This window comes from Halictus rubicundus, chromosome 12 (assembly GCF_050948215.1).
Source record: "Halictus rubicundus isolate RS-2024b chromosome 12, iyHalRubi1_principal, whole genome shotgun sequence".
In the NCBI taxonomy this organism is placed as follows: Eukaryota; Metazoa; Arthropoda; class Insecta; order Hymenoptera; family Halictidae; genus Halictus; species Halictus rubicundus.
Genome location: NC_135160.1, coordinates 4,377,612 through 4,402,737, shown reverse-complemented (window position 1 = coordinate 4,402,737; position 25,126 = coordinate 4,377,612). Strand labels below are relative to the sequence as shown.

The following is a 25,126-nucleotide window of genomic DNA, read 5'->3' as shown; positions in this document are numbered from 1 at the left end:
CCGGATATGTCACAATAAAAATGAATGTCTAAACCTAGTCAAAAATCACTGTCAGTCATATGTGACGGACATGACAGTTAACGTGTTAACGAAATAAAAATTGAAAAAAATTAAATCTATGATATCTAATAGTTCTCCAACTTTCTTGCATTTTACAGATTCTAATCAAATTTGGTACAATGAATATATTAACGTAAAAATTAATTTTAAAACCTGGGAAAATAATTCCGTCACCCACATATGGGTGACATGGCAGTCAACGTGTGAAAATGTTCTTGGATGAAAGTAGTAGATGCTTGGGACAGATATTCGGGTACGTCTTCATGGTGCGAGGAGTCTATGAATATTTGATCGAACTCTTTACTGTTTCCAATTAGATTTAAAGACAGCAGTGCTCGACATGGACACTTATGTGTTTTATCTTGCTGTTTGGTGTCTCTGGATGAGAACAATTGAGATTAGGTGGATGGAAAAGTTGTTGGCGATTATCTCCAGGCCAAGAAAAGTGTTTAGAGTACGGGGGACGTTGGCTCGACCCTTTGGCTCGCAGTTTTAGACAAGATTGATCGGGAGAACCGGGTCGACAACCTGAAAAATCGGCGTTGCACATTACGGGCTCCCTCGCCGGGATGTCTTCATCTCGTCAGGATCGGAGTTATGCGCTTAGCCAGAGCGAGGGTTTGAGCCCGTAACCGTTTGAGAACGAGCAAGGTGGTCTTTGCACAACCGCAGGTGAACGTCATTAACGATCGAGTCGTTTCGTCGAACCGCGGCCGTGCTGAAAAGTTTTTCTCCTTTTTTCTCGGTCTCCATATATATATATATCTCTCTCTCTCTCTCTCTCTCTCTCTCTCTCTCTCTCTCTCTATCGATCTATCTATCTCGCGCAGCTCTCTTCTCTCGCGAACGCGTTAACAGAAACTCTCCGGCTCGGCTGGCCTGTTTAGTCAAGACCGAGGCCCAGCCGAGTTCACTTTTCCCGGGCGGAGGTTTAACGACCACTTAATTGTAGGACTGGCATTACGAACGCTTCGTTAATTGCAGCTCGCGTGGAAACGGAGCAATACGGCCGGCTGCCCGTCGTCGTGGGAAAGGGACGGGACCACGAGCGTCCGGAAAAAATCGGGGGACCCTCGAATTCGGACGCGCGATTTCGTTCCTCGTTTTTCTCCGCGACCCCCATTTCCCTTCGAAACAATGACGATTTTCATGGCGCAATTACCGTCGAACGAATTTCAGCTTGCCTCGTAAATCCTTTACGATTCAATCCGGCTCAACTCGTTAATTGCCTCATTTTCAGAACGTGCGCTTATGTGCTGAATTATTTTTAAGCTAGAATTATTTTTCTGTTGTTCTTTCATTTACCATACTACGCTAGGATATCATTAACAAAACGAGTATACTTGACCTAGTCGGAAAATAGACAATTAACACCGCGTTAAAGGAGTCCAAACGTGAACGGATCAAATAGTAGGATCAAATAGGATCTTGGAGAACATGATAGAGGTCATGTTAGACTGTGCACGAGGTTCGTCTTCTTTCGTTGGAGAATTCCTCCATAGCGTCGCAGCTCTGTTCCACCGTTTCGTGTAACAGCCAGCCAAAGGGGACGAGGACAAATCCGTTGTCTTTTGAGTCATTGGTGTAGAACGAACAATTCTTCAAGAGTTGTAGCAGAGATTTTGTCGAATCAGAAGACTAACGCTATGCCGTCCGCACGCCTAATCAGAATTCTTTTGTTTGGTAGGACTCGTTCGCATCATTTCGCCTGTCGCCGGAGGTTTGACGACACCAACGCGGTGTCACCGGACGGCATAGTGTTAAAGAATCCTTAGGTCAGGTTCCCGTTTTTACAAGCATTCTGTAATTGTCCTCCTTCGAGTATAGCATCTCGCTAGAAAAATGTATCATCTTCTTCAGCTGCTTGGTTACTTGGCAGCGTCCCTGACCCATCGAATGACCGATTGCACGAGCAACCATGACCCAGCCCATTTTCCGTGACCCGTACCGCAGTTATGCTGCCAGTTGTAGGCTAGAATCCGGTTTCCAGAGTGAGGAAGCTGAAGGAAGTGGCCTAAATTCATTTGTCAATTACTTTTTGTTGTCCGTAATTACGTGTACAACTTCAAGTTAGCTGTCATAAACAACATTTGCAGTTAAGTATATTCAGAGTACCTATATACGATAATTCTGGACACATAAGTTTTCGCAGTTAGTTCAATAATTAAAACCGTCACTTTGAAAGAGGCCTAAGTCCAATCCAGGATTGATAATGTCCGGAGGACATTATCAGAAAGTGTCGGAAAGGTAATAACTTTATTCTAAATGAAATGAAACAAGAGGATTTCATATCGACAACATTTTTTAAAATGGTAAAGAGTTCCAACGGAGAAACAATAAATTGGTTAAAAATATGCTGGACGCGTTTTTTGAGAGATGAACCATATACAATTATCTATAAGATATCGATGGATGAGAATGCAAAGATTAAAAGCCAGGAATTATTACCACGTCCGGGTAGACCAAGAGAGTTCGAAAATATTGTATTGATACCACTTTATAAAAATATGAGACGAATTACAACTGCGAAATACAAGGACATGATGGACTCATTACGATACATGCCACCGGAGCACCATGAGTTCTTCAAATGCCTCCGGCATACACAAAATGTAGATGAGCAGTAAATTGTTACGTAATTTATGTAGTTAGAAAATGTCCTGAATTGCATAAATTGTGTTTGCGAAGTGTTGTAAAGATATATAAAGTAAATTGAGTATTGTTCTTTCAATTTGAAGCATTTTAAATTCTGTCGAATGGACTTGGGCTCTTTCAAATTTTATAACGAATCTGGTTGTTGACTTTGAAAGTGGCTTAACTCCATTTTTGGTAAGAAAACACGTATTATTCACTTAACAATTCCTATTATTTTAATAGGAACTGTAAACTTGACTCTTTTAGATACACTTAAGCACACATTGCTATCCTATATGTATATTTCTAATTTTATTGAAACACAAACTCTTAACTAATTGAGCCGGTTATTTTGAAAGTGGCCTAAGTCCACCTATCCTTAGATTGAGACGTTTAACACTAGAACGACCGGAGCAGTCAAAATGACTGGTTCCTAATTTTTTCTTTTACAATTACTGAAATTGTAAAAACGTGTTCATCGGAAATTTTTCAATGAACCTCTTCATTGAAGCACACATTACAATAAAAGTTGTATGAAGTCTCTGAATGGGCACAGTCTTGTCACCGTTCCAAAACAAACTATACGTCAGTCGCATTTATTGCTCGGTCGTTCTAGTGTTAAACATCTCAATCTAAGGATAGGTGGACTTAGGCCACTTTCAAAATAACCGGCTCAATTAGTCCGCGGCCGTGGACAATATCCCTCGCGTCCTAGGCGTTCACGTGGCCGGTACAAGACTCGGGAGCATCGAACGGCGTGATCAACTATCGATGCGATACCGCGATTCGCGAACGGATCCGCTGGAGCGGCAATAACATCTTGAGGTTTAGCCGGGTTGTTAGCGGTCTGGGTAGCTAATTGAGTAGAAGCCAGCGCGAACCCGAAGCTGGGAATGAACCGTGCCGAACGTCCTGTCCAACGACGCGACGCGACGCGACGCGACGCGACGGTATCGTCGAATTATCCTGGGCGCGGAATCGAATCTCGCGGTGTATTTTTCGCGTTCCGGCTAACTACCGCGGAAGAGAAAGGTTAGAATTATGCCCGGCGATACGGCCAAGCAAGGGGACAAACTCGTTCGCGTCCTCGCCGCTCGCATTTATTCCGTTCACGTCCTTCGAACGCTGCCGATTTTTACGACGATCGCCGCGCGTTCGTTCGTTCGTTCGTTCGCTCACGCTCTGTCCCGTGTCATTATCGTGAAAGTGTTAGGACACGATCCGAGGAGATAATCCTTGTCATTGGTCCCGGCGCGGAGGATGCGAAAGCGATCGGGAGGAATGGCCGTCGCAATGGGAGCGAGAAATGATTATAGCCGGCGCGCGTTTCATGGATGATCTCTCGGCGAGAGAGGATTCGTCGCACGTCGGGATCGAAATAACTCGCCGGAACGATAGGTGTGTCGTTGACGCTAACCTCGAGGAATTAACACCGTGGAAAAATCCGTGGAATTATGGACGAACCGGATCGGCACTCTCTAGGCGGATCGCGAGCGATACGACCGACGCGGACCCTCTCGACGATCGCTTTTTACGCCGCGATTCGATCTTCTCGCGATCGGCGTCGGATAATGCGATGTCTCTCTTTTTTTTTTTTTTTTGGTTTCGAGCGGTCCCCCGATTGATATACGATTCCCGTTCTGCGTGCACCGAGAACTGCGAATCGCTAATCGATTTTTTTCGGGGATCGTTCATCCGGTTCCCCTTTCACTCGAGTCCGACTTCAAAGATTTTTGCGCGATCGATAGCTGGGATTTCGACGACGGTGATCGAACATGCAGACCGAGAGGAGGCTCGAGGCAAGATCTTTACCGTTTCGCGTTTCGTGAAACATAGACTTTCGATTTTGGCCATTTTTGTGTCGTTCAATGGAGACTGATTAATATAATTTTTTTATAAAATCTGTCGATACGTATGTTATGTATGTATTCATTATGCTTTAAAAGTAAGAATAATTAGTATAGGCACAGTAATTGGTACCCCCAGAGTAGTTGGGTCCCTTACGCTATTCAAGTATCATTTCAAGGGTCGGGGTGAGAATCCCACATTTTCGATTCCCATGCAATTATTTTATCGCCTAATCTGCCGGGTCGATTCTTTCAACGGGAGTTCATAGGAGCCTCGCGTCCGCGTAAGCGCGCGCACGGTACGTATGCGCGTGTACGTGTGTCGGTGCTCGTTGGCTCTTAGGCCGATTGTTTCTCTCTTTTTGCCGATAATCTTGTATAATCCCGCGACCGCGGGTTTCTCGGAAGCGGTCCGGGGAAAAGCAATTTACCGCGAGTTTCTCCGCGCGGAGAGGAGCGTAAATCTCCCGTCGAACGAGCGACGGGGGCCACGTGTGCGCGTTAGACAATGCGGGAACGTCGGCGACGGTACCGCTACGATTTCTTTGCCGGCGATTTCTATTCCCTTGGAGTTCGAGGCTCGTTTCCCCCGGGGCTGCGCTCCGCTCCGCGCCGCTCCGCGCCGCGTCGCTTCGCGTTTGCTTGGCGCAATCAGCGATTTGTCCCGGCGATGGCGAACGAGGTTTCTACTGGCTGGAGAAGAAGCCTCTCGTTCGTTGTTCCCTCTTTTGTTCCGACGCGAGGCGACTTTGGACCGATAGATGTACAACACAAGATTTTATTCGTATACAGTGGATTCTCGATATATGTCGACAACACGGGTCTCGCCAGCGTCGTGTATCGTCCAGGAGACGTACCCCAGCTGTGTTTTGTTTACCCAGGCCTCTCGAGCTTCGGGGTATACTCCGCGGTAGTGGGGATAATTCCGCGACGTTTATCACCCAGGCCTTGGCGACGTATTAGGGGTACCCATAAGCAATCAATTATTTTGAAATCTAGAACAAATTTTGTAGTAAATTCAGGTTTTTATTTCTTAACTTATTATATAATCTCCATCATTATCAAGGACAGTTTGCCATCTTTCCTGCAAATTTTTAATCCCCCTCTTATAGAAATCCAGGGTTCGTGAAGCAAAATATGACTCAAGGTGCCGCCTTGCATCTTCTACAGAAGTGAATGTTTTATTTCTTAAATAATGCTCCAGAGATCTGAAAAGATGATAGTCAGAGGGAGCAATATCCGGTGAGTACGGGGGGTGCGGTAAAACTTCCCATTGTAATTCTTTGATTTTTCCCTGAGTGAGTTTCGCTGTATTGGGCATTGTCAATTTGCAGTATTACTCCTTTTCTGTGGACTAAAGATGCCCTCTTTTTCAATAGTTCCGAATACAGCCGTTGTAATTGCTGACAATACAACTCAGCAGTAACTGTTTCTCCAAGTTTCAACAACTCAAAGTGAATTATGCCACGACAGTCCCACCAAATGCACAGCAACACCTTTCTAAGTGATAAGCTAGGTTTAGGGGTTGATATTGCGGTTTGATTTGCAGAAACCCATTGCTTGAAACGCTTTATGTTATCATAAAGAATCCATTTTTCATCTCCGGTAACGATTCTGCTAAGAAATGGATCTCTACGAAATCTGGATAGCAATCAAGTGCAAATTGATCGACGAATATTCTCGTTGGTCTCGGGTAATTGATGCGGTACCCATATTTCTTGCCTATATGCCTTTCCCATCTCGTGTAGGTAGTGTTCCCGATTTCTCAACATTTTTAATTTCTCGAGAAACGAGAAATAAGACTATATTTCTCGATAATTCTCGAGAATTTTTAATAAGACTGTATTTCTCGATAATTCTCGAGAATTTTTAATAAAATGAAAAAATATTGGGAAACTTTTACTTTTGTTTTGAAATGACTTCTTAAGAAGCATAATGCGTCTAATGTAGAATCAGACAATCTATTTCTTTTTTTTTTTTTTTGTAACAAAATCTGTAGCCGTAGAAAAATTTCTTTCATTTTGTGTGGATGTTGGCTTTATCGTATACAGAACATCCAAAAGTTGCTGAAGATTGGGTGTCCTTTTTTCAGTGGACTCAAAAATTTGGAATTCCTTTGTTAGAGTCTGGAATTTATTTTCTTCTGCCGCTAAACTCTTGACACTAAATTCTTGAAGGCTATCTGCAATTTATAATTCTAACTGTTTTTCCAGTGATAGTTCCTCATTCTGAGAATCTGAAAGTTTTTCACTATTTTCATAAGAATCATTGTTATATTTTCCAAAAAGTCTGCTTAGAATTTGTTTTGCCATTTTATACATATCTGCCTTGGATGTTAAATAAAAAAATGTATCTTCTGAATCCTTTTGCAGAGATTCTGGATTATGCAGATATTTTATAAGGGATACAACAATCTTGTCTCTTCTTTTAGATATTTCTTCTTTAATAACAACAAGAAACTCATTACTCAATTCAGTATTCAGTTTTTCTAAAGTTTTAAATAAGAATTTATATGTTATAAAATAAATGAGATTCATAAGAATTTTCCTAAATTTAAATTTCTTGAGAAATACTGGAATATTTCTCGAGAATTGATAAATAATCAATTATAAAATTTCTCGAGAAATTCTCAAAAAGGAACACTACGTGTAGGTGCCTATGTATAGTTGACCATGCGGACCCAAGGCTTCTCGATAATTCTTGTATACTTAATTTTGGATCACTTCGAGGCCTGTCAGAGAGATCATAATCACCAGCATCAAACCCTCTGAACCAACGTTGACACTTATTAACCTTCAATACGTCTCCATAAACATCGCAAATTTTCTTTGTTGTTACCGTTGCGTTAAATCCGCATGAAAATGAAAAAGTATGCAATGTCGAATATGCTCCTCGGAAGGTACGAACGCCGCCACTTTATTACAGGGTTGTAAAAAAAAATTATACTGTTTAGAATATTTTGAGCACAGGCTGCTTTACCGAAAACTGTAAAAGAATACGTGTTTCAACGATCGGTACAGAACTAAAGGGGAAACAAATTCTTTGCAAATAATTGATTACTCATGGGTACCCCAAATCACTCTGTATCTCTAAAAATTTAATTTTGTTGGTAATACAGTTGCTGGAATGGAGGCTCCATAGGGATTCGTACGATCTACAACTTGGGGATTATTTTCTATTTACTTGTTTGTGAACGGCCTGGTAAGAAGCGGGCACGAGGTGATTGGAAGAAATTGGTTGTTTTGGGGAAAATCGAGTTTGAAAATTCGGGGAATACGCTATTGGATAGGAATCTCGGGAAAACTGAGAAAAGCAGGAATCCGCTGACTTGCTATAGGGGTCTATGGTTGCGCGCTTCCCTTCGGCGAGGACGAAGCTCGCGTGCACGCGGGAATCCCACGCGTCTCGTCGCCTCTGCGTATCCCACATCCGGTGTCCACACCGAGTCGAAACCCCGACTCACTCTGGAAACCCGTCCCCACCAGGCTGTGCGATCCTATCGCGTCGTGAAATCGATCGACGAAAGGATTATAAGTACGCGCGAGAGAAAGAGAGAGAGAGAGAGAGGGAGAGAGAGAGAGGGAGAGAGGTCGTCTCACCGACAGAAAACACTTACCCGGGCTCCCCCGGGACCGATTTTTCTAGGAGACAGCTCGCCTCCTGCCAAGGACGACCGTGTCTCTGCTCAGGTACCTCCTCGCACCTCGCCGATCGCAGACACTCGGAAATACGAACGGTTTAATGAGACCTCGCGGCGGGCTAACGAGACCGCGGCCGGATAAAACTGCAACGAGGAGTTCGACTTTGCACGTTTTAATTAGTCGGGATGTGGTACCGAATGGGACACGCGAGCCGTTGCCGTTTGCCGCGCCGCGGATTCGACGAGGAGGGATCGAGCTTGCGTGGGTTACGATTACGCACCGATCTAGACGATCGTAATTACATCTGTCGGGGGAATCTAGAGTTTTGTAATTCGACCGCTTGCAGCAGGTTCGAGTCGTTTTAACACTAGAACTAGTTATAAACACGCTTTCGAATTACTACCACTGTTTGTTCGTAATCTGATTCAGGTGACATTGTCGCTTCGACCAGTAGTAATTGGCGATTACACATTCTGATTAGATTACAGATATACGAAACGAAATTAACACGTCATAAAATTGAAAAGACGTTAGAAGTACCTCAGAATATTGCTATATTATTTCTGACTTTTTAACAAGTAGGTTTATGGGACACTAAAAGTGACTATTTTACATTACCTTATAGAAATAACAAGAATCTGCTGCCCAAATTTTTAGCCATTTTTTAAAATAACATATACTCAAAAAATGTGCTCAAAATGACCGGTTTTCTATTTCACAATTATTGAAATTATAAAAACGTTTCCCTAAGAAACTACTGAATTGACTTCTTTATTTAAGCGCATATTATAATGAAAATCGTTCAAAGTTTAAACAAATTCAATCTTCTCAATAGGACGTTTCACTGTTATATGTTTTGTGTTCGGTAGGTTCAGTGTTAAGATCGTGAAGAGAGAAAATATAATTTTATTCGACTTCAGTTCTTTACAAATACACTAGGATAATTTTTACTTTGCACAAAAATTCGCCCATTGTACTCGATGCATCAATAAACAAACAAAAGGTACAACACTGTTCTGCCAGAGTCTCGGATCAGCGATGGTTTCTCAAGAGACAGACTCCGGTTGCAACGACTGCATAACAAATACGAATGTCCATGAAAGAATCGATCAATCGATTCCCGCTATCGAGTTTCCGGGAAACCGATCTTCGGCAACTTCCTGTACGCAGGTCGTGCACCTTGGTGCCGTCGGTGCACGGTGCGCGTGCAACGGTATTTTCTGATTGGCCGGGCATCGCCCACGTCACGGTCTGATTGGCTAACGAGGTGACGAACCAGCCTGATCTTTAATTGTCTTAATAAAGGCTGTTGTCTCCAGGCTGCGTTGAATGCCCACCGGTCCCACGTCTGCTTAGCGTGATGCAGCAGCATCAGCAGCAGCAGTGCAGCAGCTTCTGCATGAGCGCAGTTGTTGCGCACCAAGCATCTGCGCGCACCTACGCCCATCGAGGATCGGTAGAGACACCTTTGTCTCTCGACCTTATTAGAGATTAGAGGCGCGAGAGTGGGCTTGCATCTGGGTCGCGTTTAGAGCTTAAGGACTGGCAAGGACTCTCGCGAAACCGTGTCAAGGACGACCTGCGAGGAAGCTGGCAACCCCTCCTACCATTCAGCCGATCAACCTGCTGTCCAATTATTGCCAATCGCGAGACAAGTGTCTCGCCGATTGTGCAACACCGTGTCTCAGCAGGCCGTTGCGAGCCCGTTCCTTCGACCTCGGATTAGTAAATCGGCGTCGATCGATCGTCCAACCGACGGATTAGCACCGCAGGCCAAACGGACAGAGAGAGAGAGAGAGGGAGACATGGTCGAGTCCTGTCCCGGGGATGATTTATAGTGGCATCGATCGAGATTGCGATATTAATTAGTATCGGTCCGGGTTCGCTCGTGGGAGCCGAGGTGTTGCTCGCTCGCTCGCGATTGGGTCAGCGGATGAATAAATTGGCCTCGGATGCTGGGCAACACGGCGCGGAGCGGAGCGGCGGTTCTCCTCGCTCGCGCGGCGTGCTCGCGCCCGTCCAAGCGTATTGAGACGCTCGCTTTGTTCGAAGAAAGCTGCGATACCTCGCCGAGATCTGCCCGGTCCTCTAGTGAAACGTTCAGCTGGATGGAATCGTTTCGGCGTGGAAGCGTGCTGCGATTTCAATTCTTGATGAACGGCTTGATAGATTGCGGACACGCTCGTGGCTTTCGATACCGCTGCGCCGCGCCGCGCCGCGCCGCGCCGCGCCGGGCAATCCGCAAAACGAAGCGCCGAAGAGATATACGCTTGCTCGAGGATGCTCCGTACGAGCGGCGAAAGCAAAAATTTATGTTCGAATTTATCGCTGGTCTTGTTGCTTTCGATCCTGTGCGCTTCGCGAACAGGTAGAAGATCCTCGGATCGAGAACCTTTCATTATCGGCTTCTCGGGTGAAAGCAGAAATTCGTACGCGAAGCTTCTGGCGGATACATTGTTTTCGATTCCTGTAGGAAGTGATTTTGCCGCCGAGTAGAGAGCCGTGTAGAGATTCGGATAGCCTTTGCGAGGCTCGAGTCGGATTAAAAGTACGGCATCCAATTTTATGCTTCGGTTTTGTTCTACTATTTTTCCGAGACCTGAAAAGAAGCTCGGCGGAAAACTCGGTTGTTCGAGAACGATCCATTACACGTTCGCGGCGAAATTAAGAATGGCATCTCCGAGTTATCGGCGCAGAGCATCGCAATTGATTTTACGCGAAGCAGTAAACTCGAAACGAAATTAGCGGGGAATCCGAGATCCGATTCAACAATAAATATTTCCCGGTGGTTTTGTTTGCCCGGGGTTGGGGAGGGGAGGGGAGGGACAGAGAGGATGGAATTCGCGGCGCGAGTTGATTCATCGGGAACGATTAAAATCGCGGTTCGACGAGGAGACCAGTAAAATCGCGAATTCCTTCGCGGCTGAGCTACGCCTCTCTATTCGATCTATCCGCGGAGATAACTCGCGCCGCTCGATGGAACTTTTTTTCCCCCGGGGCTCGAATCGATTGCGTCGAATCTACGCTCTGTTTAACCGCTTTCCGTCCGGGCCTCTCCGCTGACTTCCTGTCGTCCGCCGCGCGTTCACAATTCACTTCCGGCCAGACTGTCGAGCACGACACCACCGACGGACAAAAGCCCGCCGGGAAACCACCGCGCCGCGATTCCACCGTTGCGCGGAAATTTTATCGGCGATCCACTCGAAACGGGACACGGTTCCGAGAGGAAGGAGTTTCTATCTTGCCCAGCCGCAAAATCGCTCCGTTTCTCTGCAAGCTTCAAAGCATTAATCGCTGAGTGATTAAATTTGTCAGCGTCACTTGCACAAAATGGGCCTTGCAACGAAACAATCAATTTTTATGGGCGGGCCTAGCTGCGTTCAATTCCTGTTATTTTTATCGTTAATGTCTGGCTACATTAAATTCTCGTTATTCTCGTAAAGTATTTTACGTGTGTTTTTACGTACACGCGTGTGGGACATACATTTTTAATTATTCACATATTTTGTTGATTTGAGGATCTTTATGCGAAATAAAAATTGTTTCCAACAATTGCAAGGAGCAGAAGCCACTATACAAATTTCTTCCTTCTCTTATCGATTTTAATAAGCTGATACTAAAGCATTGACATTTAAAATTTCTTTAATCTCTCATCGAGAAAAGTCTTTAACACTAGGTTTACGGAGCACTAAAAGTGACTATTTTACATTGATTTATAAAAAATAACGAGAATGTGTCTATCTAAATTTTTAGCCATTTTAAAAGTAACATATACCCAAAGAAATAAATTTGTTGAATAACTCCTCATGAATGCATCTTTATAATTTCAATAATCGTAAATTAAAGATATTAGAACGTGTCATTTTGACGCGTCCCGCAAACCTAGTGTTAAGCATTGGTGCAGTAGAAACATTATTTTAATACAATTCAGAAGCAAAGAAAAATCAAAATAAACGCGAATGCTAAAGTAAAACTGCTCAGAGTTGATAAGAAGAAAATGTTCTCGAATGAAACATTATTGTAGCAGGTCTTAAGAACAAAGAGGAAGACCAGCACAGCGGTCGTTATTAAGAGCGACGGAATAAATCACGCGCAATAAAATTTGCCTACACCGCTAATCGAACCGCGGCGAAAGGCATCGTCCCTCGGATATTCCCGATTAGGCAAGGGAATCTCGCGCGTAAATTAGTTTATCGTGGACAAGGTTTCTGTTAAGCGGTCACAATAGGAATTCCGGTGGTTGCTGGCGCGTTTAGGCATCGCGGACGGCTTTTTGTCGGTGGCCGTGATCTTTTGTTTAGCCCATACAAGGGAGCACCATAATTTTCTCCAAAGAAAGACGCGCTCCGGGGCACCGGGGAGAACTCTCGCTGCCTCGAGCCGGCCAGCCACGACTTTATTTCTCCATAAAGCAGAGTGAATTCTCGTTCTTGCCTCGGCCGGCCAGATGATCGCCTCGTTTCGTGATTGCCACGCACTGGAAAATGATCGTCAGCCACGAGAACCGAAGACGTATTACTCTTCTTGCCACCGACACCCCTCTCCTCGCGCTCCACCCTTTCATTTTTTCGTCGACGAGAGAGAGAGAGAGAGAGAGAGAAAGCCCTGCAGAAAGTCGTATAACTCATCCCCTCTGTTGTCTTTCGCCCGAGAAACCCGTAAATTCGAGCAGAATCCGACGCGGTGATTTTTCTCGCCGACGAATCTCGGCCGCCACGATAATCATACGTTTCGTTTCAATACTCCGGCAAGAAGTGACGCTCGAATCAAACGAATGAACCGCGTCGATTTCACTGAAATCTACGAAATCAATTAGCGTTTAGCCGGCGCAAGCGATCGGCTAGAATAAACAGTTTCAGCCAATAACAAGCCAATAACAAGAGCCACGGGTGAAACGGTAAAGAGAAAGATATTCTACAGTAATTGTCATTATTAAGATCACTCGGAGCGATGCAAATGCCGTGCCGCGACGCTTATTAACGTTATTTAGCCGCGTCTGGCGGCAACTTTTTAGCAAAATCTTAACGATCGCTGGCTATTAGTGGTGCTCCTGCCCGATGAAATCGTCGGGACTTTCGTTTGCCCATTGAGCATACGCCTCGGCGTCCTCGCCGGGGACTTTCTGTCGATTTACATTTACCAGTCCGGCGTTCGCAATCTGTAATTTCGTGCGTCGTTTCCGATAAGAGGCCCGTAGAAAGTAGCGTCAAAGAAATTCCACGGATAACGAGAGGCGACGACGACGCGGGATTAAAACGCGAAAGTGCCCGAACGAAATCCTAAATAAGCGAGAGCCCCGCTTATCTGGATTCGCGACATTATCATAAGCGGGGCAGCAGATATTCGTGGCGAGCACGCTCTCCGAATCGAGACCGTCGAATGGGAATCTCGCCGGTCCGTTGATCAGCGATCGAATTTAAACGATCAGAAAATTAGAAACCGGATCGTAGAGAGCAAATATATATATATATAACGAAGCACTTTGGAGAGCGGCGACATTCTCGTCCGAGATGAAATTCTTATTATGATAGCTCGGACGCATTCTAATTATGTTCCGGTCGCCGCGTATATGGTTGCCGCATTAATTAGGAAGACATGTGGGTCGGTCGGCGCGTCGTCAGCAACGCCGGTGAAATTTCTGTTCGGCTGTCGAACTGACTCGAACTCGGATCTTTTGCCACGAGCAACCGCCGAGCGTAATTCCAGGCGTTTAAAGTTCGCGTCCGCTCGGAGACCGAGAGAAAAACCGAGAACGCGTTCCCCCGCGTGTAGCCCGTTCCCTTCGAGCCGGCCGCAGATGCAGCTTTCGTAACGAGCGAAAGTGACGCGTCTGCATCTCCACTGGATCGTTCTGTTGCGCTGCCGACGACGTCGACATGTCGGCATGTATTCTTGCGAATATTTGGAAAGCGCGCTGCTCCATCGAGTCTCGACCCTTTATCGATCCACGGAAACCGACAAAATCAAATTAAATTATAGCGCGAACCCTATGCCTCTGCGATCAGTTCTTTCTTTCTCTTGCGAAGCCGAGAAAGAGAAACTTTGTCTCCCTCATCTGGCACTTTCAACCGACTCTGCGGAGCTTAAAAAATTTGTTTACACGTCGGAATCAACGTAGTCTTATTAGGTTGGCAGGAAAGTAATTTCGGTATTTTTAGGTGAAATAAAATCCAATTTTTTTTATCAAAGCAATGAACTTTAATCAATAAAATATTTTCCATCTTGTTCTATGAGCTTTTGCCATCTTTCTGGTAGCTTCATAATTCCGCGCTTATAAAGCTTCTGATCCTTTTCAGTGAAAAACTGATCCAAGTGCGATTTCAGACCATCGTCATTAGTGAAAGTTTTACCATTCAAAGAGTTTTGTAAACTTCGGAATAACTGATAATCTGATGGTGCAATGTCAGGGCTATATGGTGGATGTGACAGCACTTCCCAACCAAGTTCCGATAACTTTTCACCTGTTACCAAAGATGTGTGTGGCCTAGCGTTATCATGGTGGAACACGATACCTTTGCGATTTGCCAGTTCTGGCCGTTTTTCTTTGATTGCTATGTCCAGTTTTGATAGTTGTCGACAATAAACATCTGAATTAATGGTTTGGTTCCTTGGGAGAAGCTCAAAATACACAATACCTTTGTAATCCCACCAAACTGACAACATGATCTTCTTTTGGTGCAATTCAGCTTTCGATGTGGTTTGGGCTGATTCATCGCGCTTGGACCATGATCGTTTTCGAGTTGTGTTATTGCAAACAACCCATTTCTCATTACCAGTGATGATTCGCTTCAGAAAAGGGTCGATTTCATTTCGTTTGAGATGCATATCGCAGATGTTGATGCGTTGCGTTAAGCGAATTTCTTTCAATTCGTGTGGAACCCAAATATCGAGCTTCTTAACGATTCCGAGACTTTTTAAACGATATTCTATAATTGTATGCTAGACCATTTAACCTGTCTGCAATCTCTCGGACAGTTATATGACGATCCGATTCAATAATGGCTTTCATTTGGTCATGATCAACTTCAGATGGTCGACCAGAACGTTGGTCGTCTTCAAGTGAGAAATTTTCAGAACGGAATTTTTTAAACCAATTCTGACACGTGCGTTCTGTTAAGCAATCCACACCATAAACTTCACATATATCTTTGTAAGCCTCGGCAGCTTTTTTACCTCTACGAAAATAAAAAAGCAATATGTGCCTATAATGTTCGTTTTTGCACTCCATGTTCAAATGGACACAGAACTAACAATTTTAATCAAAATTACGTGTAATTTGCTTCAAAAGTAACCTAAAAGATGCAGTTATGAAATGTCAGAAGAAAAACAAGCGCAACGTTAAGAGAAATCAATCAAACAAAACATAAAGCCATCTATTAGTGAAAACCGAAATTAATTTCTTGCGAACCTAACCCTTAGCACTCGAATGGCGACTGTAAGGCGCCACGAAAAATTGCTGTACCATTATTCAAAATATTTTTTACATTATTAAATCTGATTATATTTAATAAATTACTAAACGTTTCAGTATTGAACGAGTAAATTCCACCATTTTCGTATGAATAACATGAAGATAAAAATATATAGAAGGGATATATTCTAGGTCGAAAGAAATGTTTCGTTTTGCAGTTAAAATAGCTTCGAGTGCAAAGGGCTAATATAAGGGCAAGTCTCGTCTCTGTAATAAAGCCTCGGAAGTTGAGCTACGATCTTTTCTTACGGATTTAGTATTTTTTAATGCAGAGAGAAAGAAGCGATAGGTTGATTAAAGATTGCAGAACTTCTGTGCGTTCAGAGTTAAAATATTAGGGGTAAGTAATCAATTATTTGCAAAGAATTTGTTTTGCCTTTAGTTCTGTACCGATCGTTGAAACACGTATTCTTTTACAGTTTTCGGTAAAGCAGCCTGCGTTCAACATTTTTTTACAATCCTGCAATAAAATGTCGGCGTCCGAGGATCATATTCGTCATTGCATACTTTTTCATTTTCATGCGGGATTTAATGCGGGAGGCACCGTAAGTCATATTTTTCTTCACGAACCCTGGATTTCTATAAGAGGGGGATTGAAAATTTGCAGGAAAGATGGCAAACTGTCCTTGATAATGATGGAGATTATATGATAAATTAAGAAATAAAAACTTGAATTTACTACAAAGTTTGTTTTAGATTTCAAAATAATTCATTACTTATGGGCTCCCCTAATAGTTGCCGGTATCTCCGTATAGAACAGGTTTTTAAATTAGGGGCTGGTTCTTAGATTTCCTTCGACGCTCGCGGGCATGAGAAAAACTGTCAGAGTGACGCAAGGGACGAAAAAGGGTTGAACGAAATTCTAAGGCAGGCGAAGTGTCCGTCCCTCCCGTGCGCGGAAACGTTTTCAGCGTGCACCCAAGGGGATAATGCTATGTAAAGCAAGTACCGACAACTCGATTAACATATTTCCAAGGAAAACTAACCTGCTCCTCCCCGTAGGAAGCGTGGAAGCGCATAAAACTGCGTGAAAACGCACGGGGCAGGAGACATGAGGCGTAGCAGGAGATTTGCGAACGTTCCTCGTAAAACCGAGATATAATAAAAGAATTTTCTCTGCCAGGCGTGGTACGTTCTGGAACAACTAGACATCGACAGCGAGAGTTTCTCCGGTGATCGACCGTTTTAGCGTCGCTTGTCGACTTCCTCGCGAGCCATTACACCGGAAACCTTAAATTCCCGTGGGTCGACGGAGTTTACTGCTCGCAACCATAACTCCACCCTTTCCCAAAGAAAGAAAGAGAGAGAGAGAGAGAGAGAGAGAGGGAGAGTTTCGTCGATGTGGTACGCGGGACGCGTTACCGAAGGTCTCTAGGGTGGAAACACGGGAAACGGGAGAGGAAACGTCTTCTGGTAGGCGGCCGGTTGATGAATGACCGATTTAAGATTCCTAGGAGATAGCTAACCGGCTCACGTGACTATACTCCTCACCTGAATGGCTTCTGTTCCCCTCTGCGCGGCACGTTCTTTAGCCGCTCGAAGCCGGCTTTTCTTTCTCCCCTGGCTGCCCCTAAATCTTCCCCTCAAACATAATAATAGAGTTTGAAGAGGATCCGGCGCGGCGGCGGTGCTGTCGGAAAGTTTGATTAGCTGCCTCGTTCATCCGGGCAGATTGCTTTTCGCGGTCGATTGTCTCCGACGGTTTCGCGAGGAATGCAGCCGCGAGAACTTTTTTCATAATGTCGCGCCGTTTTCGGCGGAAAGTGAAATTTAACAAGGGTGCTTTGCACGGTTCTCGCTGTTAACCCTTTGCGGTCCGACGCGTTTTCCCTCTCTTTTATCTCGGGACGCAGCATTTTATAACGCAACTGTGTTCCCATGTCAGCTTCGCCAGCCTACGTATAACAGCTAAGAGATACTGTCATTCTCGTTACGAAATTGTGGCCTTGTTACGGACGCAATCGGTGAAATAAGTGGCGCAATATCTAATGTCAACGCGGAAAGGGTTAGTGCCATCGGGGGTAAACCTTGGAGGAATGATTTCCGATTTTTTTATTGTTTCTCGTGGCTTTGAAATAACTACTTGTTTTTCACGTCTGAAGAGCGTTAACAGTGGAAAATCTTCTGTTCCAGGCAAGGAGGAAGATTTCAAAATTCGGATATCTGTTTTATGCGGTGGTTATGAGTGCAATTGTAAATCGGTAAAATAAGTGGCGCAATATTTAATGTCAACGCGGAAAGGGTTAGGGCTTTCGGGGGTAAACCTGGGAGGAATTATTTCCCCCACGATTTTCTTATTGTTTCTCGTGGCTTTGAAATAACTACTTGTTTTTCACGTCTGAAAAGCGTTAACAGTGGAAAATCTTCTGTTCCAGGCAAGGAGGAAGATTTCAAAATTCGGATATCTGTTTTATGGGGTGGTTATGAATGCAATCGTAAATCGGTAAAATATGATAAGTGGCGCAATATCTAATGTCAACGCGGAAAGGGTTAGGGCTTTCGGGGGGTAAACATGGGAGGAATTATTTCCCCCACGATTTTCTTATTGTTTCTTGTGGCTTGAAATAACTATTTCTTTTTCACGTCTGAAAAGCGTTAACAGTGGAAAATCTTCTGTGTCAGGCAACGAGGAAGATTTCAAAATTCGGATATCTGTTTTATGGGGTGGTTATGAATGTAATTGTAAATCTGTAAAATAAGTGGCGCAATATTTAATGTCAACGCGGAAAGGGTTAGGGCTTTCGGGGGTAAACCTTGGAGGAATGATTTCCCGAACGATTTTTTAATTATTTCTCGTGGCTTTGAAATAACTATTTGTTTTTCACGTCTGAAAAGCGTTAACAGTGGAAAATCATCTGTTCCAGGCAACGAGGGAGATTTCAAAATTCGGATATCTGTTTTATGGGGTGGTTATGAATGCAATTGTAAATCGGTAAAATAAGTGGCGCAATATTTAATGTCAAGGTGCAAAGGGTTAGGGCTTCCGGGTGTAAACCTTGGAGGAATGATTTCCCGAACGATTTGTTAATTATTTCTCGTGGCTTTGAAATAACTATTTGTTTTTCACGTCTGAAAAGCGTTTTAACAGTGGAAAATCTTCTGTTCCAGGCAACGAGGAAGATTTCAAAATGCGGATATCTGTTCGTCGCCCCCGGCTGGGACTTCTCGAACCCGTTGAACCGGACGAAGGTAAGCGGAAATTAATGAATCGGGAAGCCAGCGTCGCAAGACACGCTGCTCTCCCTCTCCCTTTCTCTCTCTTTCTCTCCGCTATCTCTCCTCGGATTCGCGCACCGTGGACCGCAAGTTACCGCGAGGCCGGGGCCCCGCGGAAGCGATCGAGGAACGATCGGAGGTGTAGATCGGAAATGGTACGTCGAGCCCATCGATCACTTCCGTTTGAATGCCTCGAGGGGTCGCGGCGCGTTATCGACACTCTATGATCGGCCCGATCGTGTTACAAGATCGATCGGACCGCGCGCAATTTTCTCATTATCGAGAAAGCGAGGATCGGGGGAACCGCGTTATCGTCGACGGGCCGAAACGGATCGATCGTTCGCACCGTTCGATCCATCGATCTGGTCGCTCTCTGTCTCGTTCCCGGTGCCGTTGCCGATTTTCGTCGGTTTTGCTCGGTTTTACGGCAACGTCCGCGGAACGTGACTTGTAAAATGCAAACACAGCCGACGTCGATCTCGGTCCGGTTCTTTTTCCTTGTTTTATATTTACGACCGCGAACGGATCTCGTTCCTTTCTAAACTTTCTCCCGCGAGCGACGTATCTACGATCCTTAACGCGTCTCGTATCCGATTTTTCCCAGCTCCCCCGGGCCCGCGGATCGATAAACGAATCGGCGATCTCGCGGAGAACCGGCCAATTTCCCAGGCGGTTCATTGAATACCGAGATTTATATTGATCGCCGCGCGACTGCTGACCCCCCGCGATCCTTGTCTTTCTTCTCTCTTTACCTCGGCGCGTTATCGGAAACGATTTCTTCCCACCGGTCGTCTCCGTTACCGGCGAAATTAGAGAAATCACCGGACCGGTTAATGAATGTCCCCGGATCGCCGCCGTGGAAATTGATGTCTTTAGCACGTGTCTCGGTCGTTAACAAACAACGTGCCGTATAATCGATCCCACGGGCCGATTCGTTTTACGCGTTCTACCTGTGCGTATTCTGCGTTCCGAGTTCTTCCTGTTGCTGCGAATCACTTTCCAATTTGTCCACAATAACTCGAATTTAACACTAAACCCACCAAGCACAAAACATATAAAAGTGAAACGTCTTATAGAAGAGAGGAGAATTTACGAAAACGTTTCCGTAGGAAATTACTGAATTGGCTTCTCTATTTAAGCACATAGTATTATTAAATTCTCCTCTCTTCTATAAGACGTTTCACTTTTATATGTTTTGTGCTTGGTGGGTTTAGTGTTACATTCGAGCATTGTCGAAAATTATGAAAACGTTTCCGTAGGAAATTACTGAATTGGCTTCTCTATTTAAGCACAAAGTATTATTAATTATCGACAATTGTGAAATAGAAAACCGGTGATTTTGATCGTGGTAGCGTTAGTGTTAAACGAATTTATCAATTGTATCGCGACGAATATTTCGCGCGCGGGAAAACTTTGGAAATTACGCGATGAACGAGGCGGCGTGCGAACGACCCACGATCCAGCGTTATTGATCGTCGATCGTAGCGGAGGATAAAGGTCTGGTCTCGCGCATCCCCGCGCGCGATTCAACGCGGAAGTCGGGCCGGCGAATTTAAACGATTGATTATCGAATCCCGCGGCGTTCTTTAAAGACGCGAGTCCACCGGCCGTCGGCGCGGCGAGAAACGCACGAATAGAAAGCGGTTTCATGGATGACCGTGTTTGGCCTCGATCAACAGACTCTCCCTTGATTTTCTATGACAGCTGTGACCGGTCTTCCGCGAGTTTTTCACCGGTTCCACGAAGAATAGGGTATTCCTCTTCCGGTTGCGAGGCGGCTCGCTTCCATCCATTCCGTTCGCTCGCTAATACCGTAGAAATTATGCTCCCCCGGCGAGAGGTCTTTGAATCAATTATCTCCTCGATAAAAAGCCTTATCGCTGCGACTCGTCTCGCTTGGCAGATTCCCCGCGCCGGTTCCTTCGATCTCCGATGATAGATCCCGAGTGCTCAACTACCGACAGAATATTAATACCGGCGATCCGGGTACACTCTTCGCGCTAATTCCGTACGCAAACTTCGTCCATTAGGTCTAATAGGCTTGTCCATCAATTCGATCGAACATGGCAGCATCCGATTGCGAACGAAGTTCAACGTTATCTCCCGCTCGAAAATTCATTAATTGACGTCACCGGCGATCGAACTCACGGGGGAAGATGATGGGCGCAGGCTTAGATCGAACTCCCATAAGAGATTATTTCTAGTATCGTTTTCGTAGGCAATCGTTCGTGTCGAAGCGGTCGAAACATGTTCGAAATTAAATAGAAGATACAAAATAAATACACGTGTGATTGGAACAAATTCTTTCTCTGAATTGTCGGGTAACTGAATTTTCGATCTGGGACCAGGAATTCAGAATTCAATTCTGAGGATTCTTTTTATTTCCTTGACAGGGGTAGTTGCTATTAAAAAGTATGCCTTAAACGTGTAACGATTCCCTAACGATAAATATATATTTTATATATTTATTTTTAATTTTAATTTTTATATATTTTTCAAAAAATCACGATTCAAAAACCGCGGAATTGAGAAATTTGTTCTCCAATACATTTGCGAGTTTCGGAGATATCGAGGCGTCGTTGAGTCCTTTCACTTCGAGGGTTGTTTCAATTTCCTCGTCACGGGTAACTGCAGATATAAAGAATGTAATAAATAGGTTTGATAGAAAAAGCTCTTTGAGACTCGTGACAGCTATTGTCCGTCTCCCGATCGGAGCTAACAGTCGAAATTACATCGAGCAAGACGCGAGCCCGTAAATCTCGGCCGTTTCACCGGTGAGACACCGGAGAAAGTGAATAATTAGAAGCCGCCTTGAGGCCTTAAAGGCCTTTAAAGACTAGGCGACGCGAGCGGTGCGTAACAGTCCCCGATGCGGGCTATCGACTCCTTAATTAAGTGGAACCTTGCTAATTCATGCGCGAACCTCCGCGATTTTCCTTCAGCTCGCCCACCTGTTTCCGCCGGATTTTTCTGCGATCGCTTCCGCACCTTCGCATCTCTAATTATCTCGTACTTTTTCTCTCTTGTAACTGACAGTCTACGAACAAGCTTACTTTCGAAATATTTTGTTAACCGCCTACCGGCGAGTGAAAGAACTTCGCACGTTTCGCGCTTTTATCGTTCTCGGATAGTTCCAACTGTTATTATTGATTCGACTAATTGTTAATTGAAGACTTTCACGGATTTATAGCGTCTTTAAAGCAGTCGCGTAGGTACCTGTTAGCGTGTGTTTTATAATGTAATCATAAAGGAGGCAATTTTGCAAGACAAACTTACGGTAATAACATTCGCTGTATGGGAAGCTCTTCTTCCTACAAAAACGAGCGTTCGAAGTCGTTAAGGACACATGCTACTGGAACAACTATCAACCGACGCGTCTGGTTATGACTTACTGTTTCTACTTACGTCCAATAAATCCAACTCGATGTTCTCGCGCGCAGAAAAACAGCATTCTACATTTTCGATTCAGCATTTCGCGTAGAATCAGTTTTTTCAGTTATTTCATAAACACCGCGGTGCTCTACGTAAAAATATAAATTTTACTCGTAAGAAAACGCAGACGACAAATTTCCGCGCTGGCTCGGCTTTCGTCGTCGTAGAACAGGATGAGAAAGTCACCGGGCACTTGAGGATGTCGAAAATTAGCCGTTTCCGTCATTCTTTATCGAGAGTGCCTAGACGGACGTCGCAAAACTATTTCGAAGATATTACAGTTTTGTATTACGTTTAACCAGTTAGCTGTTGCGACCTCTTTGAAAAATGTGTACCTAAGTTGCGTCGCAAAAATTAACCGCTGTTTTATTTATTTTACACAAAATATTGCCATTTCTTCATGACGAGTATACTCGTCAAACACAGTTAACTGGTTAATAAATCAGGGTGAAATTTCTAGGAAAAATTCATGTTCCTTTTTCTTAGGAACTGCTGCAGCTATTAGTAGGGGGACCCATAAGTAATCAGTTATTGTGAAATCTAAAACAAACTTTGTAGTAAACGCAGGTTTTTATTTCTTAATTTATTATATAATCTCCATCATTATCAAGGACAGTTTGCCATCTTTCCAGCGAATTTTCAATCCCCCTCTTATATAAATCCGGGATTCGTGAAGCAAAATATGACTCAAGGTGCCTCCTTACATTTTTTACAGAAGTGAATGTTTTATTTCTTAAATAATACTTCAGAGATCTGAAAAGATGATAGGCCGGGCATTGTTAATTTGCGGTATTACACCTTTTCTGTGGACTAAAGATGCCCTCTTTTTCAATAGTTCTGAATACAGCCGTTGTAATTGCTGACAATACAACTGAGCAGTAACTGTTTCTCCAGGTTCCAACAACTCAAAGTGAATTATGCCACGACAGTCCCACCAAATGCACAGCAACACCTTTCTAAGTGATAAGCTAGGTTTAGGGGTTGATATTGCGGTTTGATTTGCAGAAACCCATTGCTTGAAACGCTTTATGTTATCATAAATAATCCATTTTTCATCTCCGGTAACGATTCTGCTAAGAAATGGATCTCTACGAAATCTGGATAGCAATCAAGTGCAAATTGATCGACGAATATTCTCGTTGGTCTCGGGTAATTGATGCGGTACCCATATTTCTTGCCTATATGCCTTTCCCATCTCGTGTAGGTAGTGTTCCTGATTTCTCAACATTTTTAATTTCTCGAGAAATGAGAAATAAGACTATATTTCTCGATAATTCTCGAGAATTTTTTGTAAGACTGTATTTCTCGATAATTCTCGAGAATTTTTAATAAAATGAAAAAATATTGGGAAACTTTTACTTTTGTTTTGAAATGACTTCTTAAGAAGCATAATGCGTCTAATGTAGAATCAGACAATCTATTTCTTTTTTTTTTTTTGGAACAAAATCTGTAGCCGTAGAAAAATTTCTTTTATTTTGTTTGGATGTTGGCTTTATCGTATACAGAACATCCAAAAGTTGCTGAAGATTGGGTGTCCTTTTTTCAGTGGACTCAAAAATTTGGAATTCCTTTGTTAGAGTCTGGAATTTATTTTCTTCTGCCGCTAAACTCTTGACACTAAATTCTTGAAGGCTACCTGCAATTTATAATTCTAACTGTTTTTCCAGTGATTGTTCCTCATTCTGAAAACCTGAAAGTTTTTCACTATTTTCATAAGAATCATTGTTATATTTTCCAAAAAGTCTGCTTAGAATTTGTTTTGCCATTTTATACATATTTGCCTTGGATGTTAAATAAAAAAATGTATCTGCTGAATCCTTTTGCAGAGATTCTGGATTATGCAGATATTTTATAAGGGAATCAACAATCTTGTCTCTTCTTTTAGATATTTCTTCTTTAATAACAACAAGAAACTCATTACTCAATTCAGTATTCAGTTTTTCTAAAGTTTTAAATAAGAATTTATATGTTATAAAATAAATGAGATTCTGGTGTCATTATCAAATTCAACTGGTCGTCCACTTCGAGGCCTGTCAGAGAGATCATAATCACCGACAGCAAACCTTCTGAACCAACTTTGACACTTGTTGACCTTGAATACATCTCCATAAACATCGAAAATTGTTGTTACCGTTGTATTATTATAAATCCCGCATGAAAATGAAAAAGTATGCAATGTCGAATACGATCCTCGGAAGCTACGAACGCCGCCATTTTATTGCAGGGTTGTGCAAAAAGTTATACCGTTTAGAATATTTTGAACGCAGGCTTCTTTACCGAAAACTGTAAAAGAATACGTGTTTCAACGATCGGTGCAGAACTAAAGGCAAAACAAATTCTTTGCAAATAATTGATTACTCATGGGGGGTACCCCTAATAATTAAAAATTTTTAGAGCATCACCAGATTAGAAGCACAACCTAGAAATTCCAACAATTCCAAAAAAGTGCTTGGCTAAAATACTGATCTGTCGACTGGGTAGCGAGAAAAAGCGACACGACTAGACTACATCTGAAGAAAATGTCCGCTCCCCTCGAGGGATGAGTTCGAAGCCCGACGAGACGCGTTTTGTTCATAAATTTTTGCTCTGGCTGGTACCCCGACGGTTCTCTATCGTTTTGCCTGTGTTACTGGAGCGTTCGAGTCTCATTCGACGGCCATCGCGAGCGTCCGTGGCAGTCGTAACGTCGAAGCGGCGTTAAAATATGGAAGACAGGGGATCCTCGAGCTGGCAATAAAATAAATGAACGGGCCGTGCCGCGTCGCTGTCGCTTTAATGCCCGGGGCGATAAGGAGTACTGACTCCGACGATAAGGCCTCGCTAAC

At 43.8% G+C, this 25,126-nt stretch overlaps 1 protein-coding gene across 5 annotated transcripts in view; it reads left to right on the top strand.

Annotated features, from left to right (window-relative positions):
• Positions 1-25,126, top strand: part of Osp (myosin phosphatase Rho interacting protein outspread) — a 280,543-nt gene that overhangs the window by 59,532 nt on the left and 195,885 nt on the right. For all 5 annotated transcript variants that reach the window (XM_076798351.1, XM_076798350.1, XM_076798355.1 and 2 more), the window contains exon 2: positions 18,762-18,842. In XM_076798351.1, the coding sequence (XP_076654466.1) occupies positions 18,762-18,842 (81 nt within the window). The remainder of the gene's footprint in view (positions 1-18,761; positions 18,843-25,126) is intronic.